The sequence below is a fragment of the Salvelinus sp. IW2-2015 genome, unplaced genomic scaffold (genome assembly GCF_002910315.2).
Source record: "Salvelinus sp. IW2-2015 unplaced genomic scaffold, ASM291031v2 Un_scaffold463, whole genome shotgun sequence".
NCBI classification, from domain to species: domain Eukaryota; kingdom Metazoa; phylum Chordata; class Actinopteri; order Salmoniformes; family Salmonidae; genus Salvelinus; species Salvelinus sp. IW2-2015.
Window position 1 is genome coordinate 807,264 of NW_019942557.1, and position 16,179 is coordinate 823,442.

Genomic DNA, 16,179 nt, shown 5'->3' on the forward strand with positions numbered 1-16,179 from the left:
GTCAGCGATGCAGAAAATCAGCACAACATCAGCTGATGAAACAGAAATCCAGCACTTACAATGACTGCCGAAGCAAGTAATCAAGATACATGGCTAGCAGAATCAGTGAAATGTATCCTGGAGCAAGATCAATACATGGCTGAGAACACAGCAGAATCAGAATACATGCTGGAGCAGAATCAGATACATGGCTGGAGCAGAATCAGAACATGCGAATCAGCACGAATCAGTGGCAATGATCAAATACAGCTGGAGCAGAATCAGAATGTACTCAGATACATGGCTGGAGCAGTAAGTGCAGGTATATACATGGCTGGAGCAGAATCAGATACAATGCTGGACAATCAGATACAATGGCTGGAGCAGAATCAATACATAAGCATGGCGAGCAGAATCAGTATGGAATGGTATGAGAACATGCTGGAGCAGAATCAGATACATGGCTGAGAGAATCAGATACATGGCTGGAGCAGAATCAAATACATGCTGGAGCAGAAAATCTACATTTGAGCAAATATAATACATGGTGGAGCAATCAATACAATCTGGACAGAATCAGATACATGCTGGAGCAGAATCATGAATGTATCAGATACATGCTGGAGCGAGCAGAACATGTGAGCAGATCAGATACATGGCTGGAGCAGAATCAGAAGTACAATGATGCTGGAGCAGAATCAGATACCATGCTGAGAACACAGCGAGCAGAATCAGATACATGCTGAGCAGAATCATGGAAGGATCCAGATACATGCTTGGACAGAAATCCAGAATTACATGAACTGGCCAGCAAGCAATCAAGATACAATGCTACGCAAGCAGACATCATCAAATGCTGGACAGTGAATCAGATACATGCCTGAAGCAGAAATCAGCATACCAATGATTGGAAGCAGAATCAGAAACATAACAAGCTGGACAGCAAGAAATCCAGATACATGGTTGAGAGACACAATTCCAGCATACATGTCTGGAGCAGCATAATCCAATAACACTGTATGGAACAGAATACAGATACAGGAACTAGAAGCAGAATCAGATACATGGCTGGAGCAGAATCAGATACATGGCTGGAGCAGAATCAGATACATGGCTGGAGCAGAATCAGATACATGGTTTCCATGTGTTTAATGCCATTAGCTCTAATCCAGACATTATTATGTTGTCTTCCACTGATCCGGAGGGTTGTTGTCTATCAAGAGCTGAAGGAAATGTGTCAATTGACATTTTATTTCGCCTTTTATTTAACTAAGCTAGTCAGTTAAGAACAAATTCTTATTTACAATGAAAGCCTACTGGGGAACAGTGGGTTAACTGCCTTGTTCAGGGGCAGAACAAACAATTTTTACCTTGTCAGCTTGGGGATTTGATCCAGCAACTCTTTTGTTTACTGGCCCAAATGCTCTAATGCTTGGTGCCACGAACTAGACTGGGATATAAATCCATTATACTTTGATCCACAAAATGGAAAAAAGGGGAACGGAATTAACAACTAAATTAAAATGTCCATCAAACCCGAAACTCATTAAAACCCACCACCCTACCATCCTACCCTAAACTCAATTAACCTACCCTAAACTCATTAAAACCTACCACCCTACCATCTAACCCTACACTCATTAATACCCACCACCCTATTCAACCCTACCTGGCCCTTCCCCAGTCCAACAGAGGATGATAGGACACCACCACTCAACACGCCCTGTAACTCTTCTGAAGTCCAATCTAGTACCCCGAAATAATTCTCTGCTGCAGCCACCATAACATCTATTTTCTGTGACTTACGTTCCATCTCTGCTGTACATTTGAAAAGCATAGCTATAAACCCTAATCCTTCTGTGCTGGCACAGATTTACTACTCACTGGGATCCTCTCAGGATCCCTCCCCCTTGACTCATCTTCCTCTACTTTCTTCACTGCCTCAGTACACAATACCCCCTGCTCTACTCTTACCCTGGTAACCTCAACCTGCCTCTCTCACATTGGACACTTCAAATCCCCAGCCCCAAGGGCACCCCTACAATTTACACATACCGCTTCTTTCCCCAATACTACACATTCCTTGGTCTCATGCCCTTCCGCACACTTCACACTAAGAACCCCCCTCCTACACACTCTTACCACATGCCCATAAGCTTGACACCTGTAACAACGTAATGTAATCGGCACAAAAGCTCATACTGGATAACTGAAAAATCCTAACATCACTTTGTCGGGCAAAGACTCAACATCAAAACTCAAAAGAACTCTTCTGTCTCACCGCTCACACCACCCTGTCTGCATTGCATCAACTGACGAGCATGACAAACACCGGGAATCTTTCCCTTCAGTTGGTCCACTTTCACATTTACCGCTACCCCAGTAATCACTCCTTTCAATTGTGTCCTGTTCCTAAGAGCAAATTAAGAAATCGATCTTGGTCCCGAGTTGCGTGACACGGAGCTCCCGCTCCCTCTGGGCGGAAGAAACACACAAATATCCCACGTCCACTAGAGGGTACCTTGACTGACTAAACTGTCCCCTACTCCTTTCACTCCCTGAAACCACAAATGGATCTGCCAAAAAGTCAAGGAACCACTTTCTCCAAAAATGTCACTCCTACTGGACCAGATTCTTCTTTATCATGTCCATTGATGACAGGCTCGGGTTCCGAGCTCTTCACCACACCTTCCACTCGCCCTCAATCACTTCCCTTTCACCTCCAGAACTCGATCTGGCGTACTGCTCACTCTGTTTGTACTTGCCCCCCCCCTCCCCCCCTCCCCCATTTCCCTTTCTATCGCCATCTTCATCAAATTCAACATCTGCTTTCCTCATTCTCTTCAACACCTTCTTCCTCTTTTTCACCTTCCCTTCCTCACAGCTGAAACACAAGACTGCCTGCAGCTGAGGTAGAGGCAGTAAGTCCCCACACTCATAACCAAAGTTCCTGTGTTTCCCATTTGTCTCTGTGGCCTTTTTTACACTCCACCGTCCCCACAAAATCCATGCTTCCCTTGACCGACCTATTCCTTTGTTTCGCCGGCCTGTCGAACAAAACTCAATGGCAAACTAGGCAAACTCATGCAAAGGACCTTCTTCACATTCACGTCCCAACACCACATTCTTACAACGTCGGCTATTTAAATCCAGGGTCAAAAGGGGACCATCTCTAAACAGGACATGCCGCTATTTGCAACATGAATGCTCCGCCAACCTGAGGATCTGACTTTTTCAGTCATCTATTTCCTGTGTTTGAGTGGCGCAGAATCCACTTGGCACTTAAATCTTGCTGTATTGATAGATTTAATTTTACTCCTTGGAACTCTTTCATACTCTTGCTTGTGCCAGTAATTTTTTCCCCCGTTAACATTATGACCGTGGAAATGTTTGTAATGACCTGTCAAACACACCCCGGGTAATGGCTGAAATGGTCTCAATGGAATACATTGTCTTTCAGTTGCATCTATGAGAACGCTTAGTCTGGGATGTAATGCATAATCTCGACACTTACATCCCAAGAAAGAGGAGTGACCCGAGTGGTGCAGTGGTCTAAGGCACTGCATCTCAGTGCTTGAGGCGTCACTACAGTCATCCTGGTTCAAATCCAGGCTGTATCACAACTGGCCGTGATTGGGAGTCCCACAGGGTGGCCAAGCGTTGTCCAGGTTTGGCCAGTGTATGCTGTCATTGTGATTAAGAATTTGTTCTTAACTGACTAGCCAAGGTTAAATAATTGAAAAAAAAACTTTTTGAAAGATCACTTTATTCTGATGGGTGTTCATTTGTTTGTGGAATTGTAAAAAGTTAATTTAATACAGTCGAAGTGTTTACAAATTAGATGAAAGCAACTTCCGAAAATGAACACTCGCATTACAGTAATATGTCTGATCTCGCAAACAATGTAAAGTATGTGTTGATTTTTTATCTGGGGGTATGCTGCTATTGACACGATTGTTGAATGATGCAACAGAAAGTGACAACAACAGTAACTAAGGAGGCAGTCTAGACAACGCAGGTGAGTGCAGGTAGGTCTAGACAGAGAAAGTGTTTGGGGTTGCAGCAAATAAGGCAGATAGAATTTTCTTTATTTTAACACAAAATACACTGAGTATACAAAACATTAAGAACACCTGCTCTTTCCATGACATAGAGTAGACTGACCAGGTGAATCCAGGTTAAAGCTATGATCCCTTATTGAGCCAACTTGACACATCTGTGGGAAGCATTGGAGGCAACATGGGCCAGAATCACTGTGTAACGCTTTCGACACCTGGCAGAGTCCATGCCCTGCCCAATGGAGGCTGTTTGTTCTGAGGGAAAAGGAACGTATTAGGAAATATTCGGAAGGTGTTCCTAATGTTTGGTATACTCAGTGTATTAAAAGAAATGCTGATACCATTAGATTAAAAAATATATATATATATATGAGTGCATTCTAAGAAAAAGAAAGTTACATTTGACGATACATTGAATACCTGAATAACCACAAAAATCCCTGAACTCCATTATTTGTGCAATAATTCAGTCAATATCTGATGAATTTTTTAAAAAAGTATAAAAGTTTGGAGTATCTTCATCCTTTATCCAACTGTTGCAGTTATTATAATTGTTTTTAAATCCTTTTGATGACCGTTGTTACAACTATAGACTGGTATTGCCTCTGGATATTTTGTTTGGAGGTAAATAAGTGTGTAGATGATATTGCTAATTTACACCATCACAGCAATTCCTCGCTTTGTGACTTCCAAGTTAATAAAGTTAAATCACGACGGATCTTAGGATTTCCAAAAGCTACCAAGACTTGAGGGGAATGAGCTCGCTATCCTGTCGCTTACCAAAGTTCGTGCCAAACCAAAGTTAACCAATTATAATAGTTTCTTTGCAGAAATGACAGGAAATGAAATGCCAGAGCTGCAGTAAAAAGGTCAATGAAGAAGAAACAACACATTACTCCAGGCAGAGTAGTCACAGGGATTTGGGTTTTCTGACTCATCTGCAATAAGATATTTATAACTCTTACTCTGTATCTGCTAACAGTTACTAGGCCCAGTTTTAAGAACTGCCAGATTGAAGGAGACAATGCAAACAGACACACAGATGTGCAAGAATGGGTGAGAGAGGATGGGCTATCGACAGTTCCATATCGTTTGAGTGCATTGGCTCCACCACACTTTGGAGCAAAGGATACCTACTGCATGCATCTGTGAGCTGCATGTCCCCCCCCCAAAAAAACACATGCCAAATGTGCAGTTTCACATGTGAAATAATTGTTTTCACATGTTGAAACCATATTTTCACAGGCATTACATTTAGAGTTCACATATTAACACCACCTTTTCACATGTGAGGAGAATAACATTTGCAGTTTCACATGTTAAAAATGTTCACATGTGAAAATCAGATATGCAGTTTCACATGTGTGAATTGCAAGTTCACATGTGAAATTCTCACTTTCAGATATAAAGAAAATGTCACGTGATGTGTGTGTTCACACGTGTCCCAAAAACCATGTTTTTTCACATTCTTTTTTTCATGTGGATAATTTTTTTGTAAAGGGGCCTCCTTATTGAAACACATAGAAACAATGTAATGCTGTAACAATTTACATACAATTGCTCTTAAACTTGTGTAGTAACACTGCAATTACTAGAGTAGCAACATTCGACTTTAGATGTTGCTACTGAGGTATGTTGAGATGGATAAAAAAAAGCTGTATGCAAAGCTGAACTTTTGAAACTGCTCAACAAGTTGACTTATTAGGAAGGAGTGAACCGGCATGGGGAGGGGTGAACGATCCCACACTGCCCTGGCCCCAGGAATGCAGCTTGTCCTGATTATGCCAACGAGGACTACATCTGCTTGAAACTTCAGAATTTAGGTAGAGCAATGGGAGAGAAAACGGATTGGGGGCTTCAGACCCTCTACTGCAACATTAGACCTCCTAGACATCTCCTTACTAGCATTTTTTATAGAGATGAGACACAATATGAGGGTTGTGTGGTGTGTGTGTGTGTGTGTGTGATGTGTGTGTGTGTGTGTGTGATGTGCTGTGTGTGTGGTGTTGTGTGTGTGTGTGTCGTGTGTGTGTGGTGTGTGTGTGTGTGTGTGTGTGTCTGTGTGTGTGAATTCATAGTCAGGTGTTTATGAGTGTCTATATCCTTGTAATAGGATGAACTCAAGAGGCGATACAGTCCACAACAAAAAAAAACGTTTTATACCGAAAATGTATCCACATATGCAACAACTCCAACTTATATATAATGTAATAATGAAACACTCGATTACTTATAAGTATTTAAGTGCAGCATATGCAAACACAGTAACCATTACTGAAATGGAAACATCATGCAGTAACTGACACCAAACCTGCTCTGTGGATTTCGAAAGACACGAGTGTCCTGGCTATAAAAGTTGACATAAAAAAATGTTCTCACATTCTAAAAAAAAAATAAAAATAAAAAAGGATACAGGGTGCAAAGGAGCAAGATAATAAGATAAATACAGTAGGGATGAGGTAGTTGGATGTATTTACAGATGGCTATTACAGGTGCAGTGATCTGTGAGCTTCTCAGACAGCTGGAGCTTAAAGCTGGTGAGGGAGGTAAGAGTCTCCTGCTTCAGTGATTTTGCAGTTCGTTCAGTCATTGGCAACAGAGAACTGGAAGGAAAGGCGGCCAAAGGAAGAATTGGCTTTAGGGTGACCAGTGAGATATACCTGCTGGAGCACGTGCTACGGGTAGGTGCTGCTATGGTGACCAGTGAGCTGAGATAAGGCGGGCTTTACCTAGCAGAGACTTGTAGATGACCTGGAGCCAGTGGGTTGGCGACGAGTATGAAGCGAGGGCAGCCAATGAGAGCGTACAGGTTGCAGTGGGGGGTAGTATATGGGGCTTTGGTGACAAAACGGATGGCACTGTGATAGACTGCATCCAATTTGTTGAGTAGATGTGGAGGCTATTTTGTAAATGACATCGCCGAAGTCGAGATCCGGAGATGGTCCGTTTTACGAGGGTATGTTTGCAGCATGAGTGAAGGAGCTTTGTTGCATAATAGGAAGCCGATTATAGATTTAATTTTGGATTGGAGATGTTTAATGTGAGTCTGGAAGGAGAGTTTACAGTCTAACCAGACACCTAGGTATTTGAAGTTGTCCACATATTCTAATTCAGAACCGTCCAGAGTAGTGATGCTCTCTATTATGCATGGGAATACTTTGGAACCGAATCCCTAAATTAAAATCACTTGGAGTTGACGTGCTGATGTTTTTATAGTCTTTCAGGTCAAACAATTAAAAAGAAAAAAAACTTGGGGTGCCAAATAAATTCACCTGTCAGTTGGGGAGCCCTAGTATAGTCTAACACCTACCATAATAGCAGACTCAGTCACTTTGAGCTCCCAAGAATAATAGGCCTTTACATTTAACACAGGTGTTCCTATAAATGTATGTATTTGTGTAATCCACCATTCAAAAAGTTCTGTTGATTCTGACCGGTCATTCTAACTGACCACATTGTTTGAATGCATTGAAGAGGAAATGGCCCTGCTGCCTTAGATGAAAGGTTTTCTATAAACACATGGTTCTGTTTATCTAAAAACAGGACATACAGTCCACAGGGACAAGAGTCCCTCTCTTAGTCTCTTCTGCAAAACTACTCAGACAGAGCTGTAATCACACCGCCAAATCCTGGAGAAAGATAATTTTGATCTCTGATATACAGTACAAGTCAAAAGTTTGGACACACCTACTCATTCAAGGGTTTTTGTTTATTTGTACTATTTTCTACATTGCAGAATAATAGTCAACACATCAAAACTATGAAATAACACAAATGGAATCATGTAGTAACCAAAAAAGTGTTAAACAAACCAAAATATATTTTAGATTTTAGATTCTTCAAAGTAGCCACCCTTTGCCTTCATGATAGCATTGCACACTCTTGGCATTCTCTCAACCAGCTAGACCTGGAATGCTTTTCCAACAGTCTTGAAGGAGCTCCCACATATGCTGGGCACACACTTGGTTGCTTTTCCTTCCCTCTGTGGTCCAACCCATCCCAAACTATTTAATTTTGGTTGAGGACGGGTGATTGTAGAGACCAGGTCATCTGATGCAGCACTCCATCACTCTCCTTCTTGGTGAAATAGCCTTTACACAGCCTGAAGGTGTGTTGGGTCATTGTCCTGTTGAAAAACAAATGATAGTCCCAATAAGCGCAAACCAGATGGGATTGAAAATCGCTGCAGAATGCTGTGGTAGCCATGCTGGTTATTTATGCCCTGAATTCTAAATAAATCACTGACAGTGTCACCAGCAAAGCACCCCCACACCATCACACCTCCTCCATGCTTCACGGTTGGAAACCACACATGCAGAGATCATCCGTTCACCTACTCTGTGTCTCACAAAGACACAGCGGTTGGAACCAAAAGTCTCACATTTGGACTCATCAGACCAAAGAACAGATTTCCACCGGTCTAATGTCCATTGTGCGTGTTTCTTGGCCCAAGCAAGTCTCTTCTTCTTATTGGTGTCCTTTAGTAGTGATTTATTTGCAGGAATTCGACCATGAAGGCCTGATTTACGCAGTCTCCTCTGAACAGTTGATGTGTCTGTTACTTGAACTCTGTAGAGCATTTATTTGGGCTGCAATTTCTGAGGCTGGTAACTCCAACAAACGTATCCTCTGCAGTAGAGGTAACTCTGGGTCTTCTTTTCCTGTGGCGGTCCTCAAGAGAGCCAGTTTCATCATAGCGCTTGATGGTTTTTGCGGCTGCACTTGAAGAAACTTTAAAAGTTCTTGCAATTTTCCGGATTGACTGACCTTCATGTCTTAAAGTAATGATGGACTGTCGTTTCTCTTTGCTTACTTGAGCTGTTCTTGCCATAATATAGACTTGGTATTTTACCAAATAGGGCCATCTTCTGTATACCCCCTACCTTGTCACAACACAACTGCTTGACTCAAACACATTAAGAAGGAATGAAATTCCACAAATGAACTTTTAACAAGGCACACCTGTTAATAGAAATGCATTCCAGGTGAATACCTCATGAAGCTGGTTGAGAGAATGCCAAGAGTGTGCAAAGCTGTCATCAAGGCAAAGGGATGCTACTTTGAAGAATATCAAATATAAAATATATTTTGATTTGTTAAACCCTTTTTCGTTACGACATGATTCCTTATGTGTTATTTCATAGTTTTGTTCACTATTATTCTGCAACGTAGATAATAGTAAAATAAAGAAAAACCCTTCAAGGACTTCTTTGCTCGCTTTGAGGACAACACAGTGCCACAGACACGTCCCACTACCAAGACCTGCGGGCTCTCCTTCACCACAGCCAACGTGAGTAAAAACATTTAAACGTGTTAACCCTCGCAAGGCTGCCGGCCCAGACGGCATCCCTAGCCGCGTCCTCAGAGCATGCGCAGACCAGCTGGCTGGTGTGTTTACGGACATATTCAATCAATCCCTATCCCAGTCTGCTGTTCCCACATGCTTCAAGAGGGCCACCATTGTTCCTGTTCCCAAGAAAGCTAAGGTAACTGAGCTAAACGACTATCGCCCCATAGCACTCACTTCCGTCAACATGAAGTGCTTTGAGAGACTAGTCAAGGATCATATCACCTCCACCCTACCTGACACCTTAGACCCACTCCAATTTGCTTACCACCCCATTAGGTCCACAGATGACGCAATCGTATTCACACTGCACACTGCCCCAACCCACCTGGAAAAGAGGAATACCTATATAAGAATTCTGTTCATCGACTACAGCTCAGCATTTAACACCATAGTACCCTCCAAACTCGTCATTAAGACCCTGGGTCTCGACCCCGCCCTGTGCAACTGGGTCCTGGACTTTCTGACGTGACGCCCCCAGGTGGTGAGGGTAGGAAACAACATCTCCACCCCGCTGATCCTCAACACTGGGGCCCCACAAGGATGCGTTCTCAGCCCTCTCCTGTACTCCCTGTTCACCCATGACTGCGTGGCCATGCACGCCTCCAACTCAATCATCAAGTTTGCAGACGACACTACAGTGGTAGGCTTGATTATTACCAACAACAACGAGACGGCCTACAGGGAGGAGGTGAGGGCCCTCGGAGTGTGGTGTCAGGTAAATAACCTCACACTCAACGTCAACAAAACAAAGGAGATGATCATGGACTTCAGGAAACAGCAGAGGGAGCACCCCCCTATCCACATCGAAGGGACAGTAGTGGAGAAGGTGGAAAGTTTTAAGTTCCTTGGCATACACATCACGGACAAACTGAAATGGTCCACCCACACAGACAGTGTGGTGAAGAAGGCGCAACAGTGCCTCTTCAACCTCAGGAGGCTGAAGAAATTTGGCCTGTCACCTAAAACCCTGACAAACTTTTACAGATGCACAATCGAGAGCATCCTGTCGGGCTGTATCACCGCCTGGTACGGCAACTGCTCCACTCACAACCGTAAGGCTCTCCAGAGGTTAGTGAGGTCTGCACAGCGCATCACCGGGGGCAAAATACCTGCCCTCCAGGACACCTACACCACCCGATGTCACAGGAAGGCCATTAAGATCATCAAGGACAACAACCACCCGAGGTTCTGCCTGTTCACCCCGTTATCATCCAGAAGGCGAGGTCAGTACAGGTGCATCAAAGCTGGGACCGAGAGACTGAAAAACAGCTTCTATCTCAAGACCATCAGACTGTTAAACATCCATCACTAACATTGAGTGGCTGCTGCCAACATACTGACTCAAATCTCTAGCCACTTTAATAATAAAAAATTGGATGTAATCAATGTATCACAAGTCACTTTAAACAATGCCACTTTATATAATGTTTACATACCCTACATTACTCATCTCATATGTATATACTGTAGTCTATACCATCTACTGCATCTTGCCTATGCCGTTCGGCCATCGCTCATCCATATAATTACATGTACATATTCTTATTCATTCCTTTACACTTGTGTGTTAAAGGTAGTTGCTGTGAAATTGTTAGATTACTTGTTAGATATTACTGCATGGTCGGAACTAAAAGCACAAGCATTTCGCTACACTCGCATTAACATCTGCTAACCATGTGTATGTGACCAATAACATTTGATTTGTCCAAACTTTTGACTGATACTGTATCTACAAGTAGATTAAGAGCTTTGCTTGTATGTTTGTTTGTTTTATAAAGCAAGATTGCCTCCAGATTTATTCAAATGGTAGCTACAGCTAGCCTGGTCCCAGATCTGTTTGTGCTTATCCCTAGGCCTAATCCATTGTCATTGTCAAGACAATTCAATAAGGAGTTGACAAAAGGGCTAAAACAGACTGGCCCCCAGGCTAAGCTATAGATGCTACAGATTTCTATACGTTTCTATAGGCTGTAGCTATAGATTTATATAGGCTTCTATAGGCTATAGCTACAGCTTCTAAATGCTATAGTTACTCTATGCTTCTAGTAGGCTATAGCTTACAGGCTTCTATAGGCTATAGCTACTATATGCTTCTATAGGCTATAGTTACTCTATGCTTCTTAAAGCTATAGTTACTATACGCTTCTAAAGCTATTAGTTACTCTATGCTTCATAGCTATAGTTACTCTATGCTTCTATAGGCTATAGCTACTCTATGCTTCTATAGGCTATAGCTACTCTATGCTTCTATAGCTATAGTTACTCTATGCTTCTATAGGCTATAGCTACAGCTTCTATAGCGTATAGCTACTCTATGCTTCTATAGGCTATAGCTACTCTATGCTTCTATAGGCTATTTACTATATGCTTCTATAGGCTATAGCTTACTCTTTGCTTCTATAGGCTGAAGCATTTTGATATTGCCTACTCTTCTGAGGAAGATAGACAGAAATGTGCCAGTGACATCATGCTGTACGCCTAATCTATATCCTCTTGCTCATTTGTGACATTGTTCCATATTTCAAGAGACTAACACATATGCATTTGAAAGTTCGATGTGAAATTTGAGGTCAACGGGTGTAACTATTACTCATGAGTCATGACTCTAAATACATGTTTTAGCATGTTGACAACTGACACTGTCACACTGTTAAACGGTGGTCTTGCCACCATACTACTACAAATGCTACTACTTTCACCACCACCTTCAATCATCATCATCAGCATCTGGCACAGACTGGCAACCAGGCTAAGCTATAGCTGCTATAGGCTTCTGTTAGGTTTCTATAGGCTATAGCTTCTACAGGCTTCTATAGGTTTCTATAAGCTACAGTACTATACATTTATATATGCTTCTATAGCATAGTTACTGTCACGCCCTGACCTTTAGAGAGCCGTTTTATTTCTCTATTTGTTTAGGTCAGGGTGTGATGTGGGTGGGCATTCTATGTTGTCTATTTCTATGTTTTGGCCGGGTATGTTCTCAATCAGGGAGAGCTGTCTGTCGTTGTCTCTGATTGGGAATCATACTTAGGCAGCCTGTTTTGCCATCTTAGGTTGTGGGATGTTGTTTTTTGTTAGTCTGTGAAGCCTACGGAACGTGACGTTCGTTATTCTTTTGTTATTTTGTTTGGTGTTCTGAGTCAATAAAGATTCATGAACACGTACGACGCTGCCCCTTGGTCCACTTCTTCCGACGAGCGTTACAGGTACTCTATGCTTCTATAGCTTATAGTTACTCTATGCCTCTATAGGCTGTAGCTACTCTATGGTTCTATAGGCTACAGTACTCTATGCTTCTATAGCTATAAGTATCTCTATGCTTCTATAGCTATAGTACTCTATGTTCTAACATAGTTACTCTATGCTCTATAGCTTAGTATCATGCTTCTATAGGCTATAGTTACTCTATGCTTCTTATAGGCTATAGCTACTCTATACTTCTATAGGCTACAGCTACTCTATGCTTCTATAGGCGTAGCTACTCTATGCTTCTATAGGCTATAGCTACTCTATGCTTCTATAGGCTATAGTTACTCTATGCTTCTATAGGCTATAGTTACTCTATGCTTCTATAGGCTGTAGCTACTCTATGGTTCTATAGGCTACAGCTACTACAGGCTTCTATAGGCTACAGCTACAGCTGCTCTATGGTCTATAGGCTACAGGTGCAGCTGCTTTACACTTCTATAGGCTGTAGCTACTCTATGCATCTTTAGGCTATAGCTACAGCTACCATATGCTTCTATAGGATAGCTTAATATATGATTTTATAGGCTACAAATACATTTACCATATGCTTCTATAGGCTATCGCTACTCTATGCTTCTATAGGCTACACTACCATATGCTTCTATAGGCTATAGTTACCATATGCTTCGATAGGCTATCGCTACTCTATGCTTCTATAGGCTACAGCTACCATATGCTTCTATAGCTATAGTTATTATATGCTTCTATAGGCTGAAGGATTTTGATATTGGCCTTTCCTTTCTGAGAAATAGACAGAAATGTGCCAGTGACATCATGCTGTACGCCTAATCTATATCCTCTTGCTCATTTGTGACATTGTTCCATATTTCAGAGACTAACCAATATGCATTTGAAAGTTCAATGTGAAATTTGAGGTCAACAGGTGTAACTATGACTCATGAGTCATGACTCTAAATACATGTTTTTGCATGTTGACAACTGACACTGTCACACTGTTAAACTGTGGTCTTGCCACCATACTACTACAAATGCTACTACTTTCACCACCACCTTCAATCATCATCATCAGCTTTACTAATTAACTAAGCTTCTTTAATTTGATTATTATTGTGTAATACAGCCCAACCTGGTCTCAGAGCATTTCATATAGTACTGTATGTAAATCTGGGACACTCCATTTAGTATGATATGTTACATTTCGACATGGTTTATTTTAATTTGTGGATGTCCATCATCCATTTCGTATGATATGTTATGAATTACAATTCGTATGATATGTTACAATTTGCAAAACCTATGATATGTTACGAATTCTAATTTGTTGTGGCTAACGTTAGCTAGCTGGCTAGCGTTAGCTATGCTAGGGGTTAGGGTTTAAGGTTAAGAGTCAGGTTAAAGGGTTAAGGTTAGGGTAAGGGTTAGCTAAAAGGGTCATGGTTAGGGGAAGGGTTAACTCACATGCTAATTAGTTGCAAAGTAGGCAAAAAGTAGCAAGTAGTTGAAAAGTTGACAATTAGCTAAAATGCTAAAGTTGTCCGTGCTGAAAATCGAACACGCAGACCTTCACGTTATACGGTGACCCATCCACCCCAATAACCTTCCTCTATTCGGGTTTGCCATTAAGTAACTTTCTGTCTTATGTAACTGTAACAGTATAACTTTAGTCCGTCCCCTCGCCCCGACCCGGGCGCGAACCAGGGACCCTCTGCACACATCAACAACAGTCACCCACGAAGCATCGTTACCCATCGCTCCACAAAAGCCGCGGCCCTTGCAGAGCAAGGGGAACCACTACTTCAAGGTCTCAGAGCAAGTGACGTCACCGACTGAAAGGCTGCTAGCGCGCACCACCGCTAACTAGCTAGCCATTTCACATCGGTTACATAACCACAACAAACATAACATATCATACTAATTTGAGTGTTTTCGATTTACCTTTACTATGTTACGTCTAGTCTATGAGACCAGGCTGTACAACATGAAGTCTACATAGGGTTGCAAAAATCTGGTAATTTCCCCAAAATAACTAGGTTTTCCATAAATCCCGGTTGGACGATTCCTTCTTTCTGCAATATTCCGTGAATATTCCAACCAGGATTTCTGGAAAAACTGGGAATTTTGGGAAATTGACCGGAATTGGACAGTTTGAACAACAGTAATATGATCATGATCACCAACAGCATCATCATCAACAACAACAAAAGTGGAATTTTAACACTTACTTACCTCGGATTTCCATACAGCGTATGATTGAGGGATGGATGGTGGAGATGGCTTCTTTTGAAGCCACTTTCTMGGTGAAAATAAAGTGCTTGAGCTTCCGGTTGGAGTATGGGGGCTCCTGACAAGAAAAGGTAAATCCCATGCCGTGCTTCTTTTAGTGGCCTTGGAATCGTAGTCGAATTGGCCAGAAGTATCCAAATATATTGACAGGCTTGAGGATGCTGACTGACATTGTTTTGCCCCAGCATTGAGTGGCGCATTCAGTTTGGAGAGGCTTTCGCTTGAGGCTCGGAGGTAACGACCATGATTTACACTTAGGTAAAGCGACTTTTGATCTGTTTGACCCGATGTCCCATCCGTTTCGGTCCCATAGTGTCTTATCAAAGTTGAATCCAAACTTCTAGTCTGTCTCAGTCTCCGTTTGGACATTGTTTTGGATGTTGGCGAGGAGCATGAGAAAACGCTGCTCAGCAACCCTTGCGCGGACATATCATATATCAATAGGCTATTCTCAACGTTCCACAGATGATCCTACTTGTAAATATCGAGTTCATCAAAGCGATCGGAGATTAGATTGTTACCTTGAATAAACATCATGCAATGTATTCCGTTCTCACAGTGATACTGGCTACCTGTTGCGCGCCATAAGGAACCCGATGTTCAACCAAGAAACCACACAGACTGAAGTCATTGACTCTGTTAGTTCTTCGTTAGTTCTTCGTTAGTTCTTCCTTCTCGGAATTTACAGGAACAAGGATGGGGGGGTACATAGCTTTTCCCGGGTACAGTTTCACAATTCTGGCCCCTTGCGCGTCACAAAGCTTCGCCCCTCTGAGTAATATGAAATGAATGCGTTTGTCTCCTCGCTTGAGAGCCGCTCTGCTCCCGGTTCCGCCACCATCATACATCAAGGCACCCCAGGATGGTCCTAATCAGATGTGATATCACATCTAAATAATGGAATAGAAAAAAATAGAATTCCAAGAAAAATTACATTGAAAAGAGGTCTTTAAAGCCTTGTTCACACTGCATGCCGTTATGATCAAATCCGATTTGTTTTTCAAATCTGTTTTGGAATACTGTCTATCCAAACAGCAAGTTACAAGTGATCAATTCGGATTTGCGTGCTCAGACAGCAGTCATTTGCTGACATGGCTACACTAGTGGTCATAGTACTAACGGGTCTGTGTGCAGTGGTGTAGGCTGATTGGTGGTGGTGCTCATGCTTCCTATCACTCAGAATTATGTAGCAAGCTATAAGGTGCAAAATATGCCCGCCATGGTCGTTTCCTAGTTGCTTTGAATGTTCAAAATCATAGTGTAAGAACACTTTTCCTCAAAGGATAAGATGATCCA

General features: G+C 42.2%; 1 protein-coding gene across 1 annotated transcript in view; it reads right to left on the reverse strand.

The window, feature by feature from the left end:
- Positions 1-15,705, reverse strand: part of LOC112068351 (rho GTPase-activating protein 6-like) — a 71,035-nt gene extending 55,330 nt beyond the window's left edge. Inside the window, 1 exon segment of the mRNA XM_024135483.2 lies at positions 14,827-15,705. Coding sequence (XP_023991251.1) covers positions 14,827-15,312 — 486 coding nt within the window. The 5' untranslated portion in view covers positions 15,313-15,705.
- Between the last annotated feature and the right edge of the window lie 474 nt (positions 15,706-16,179).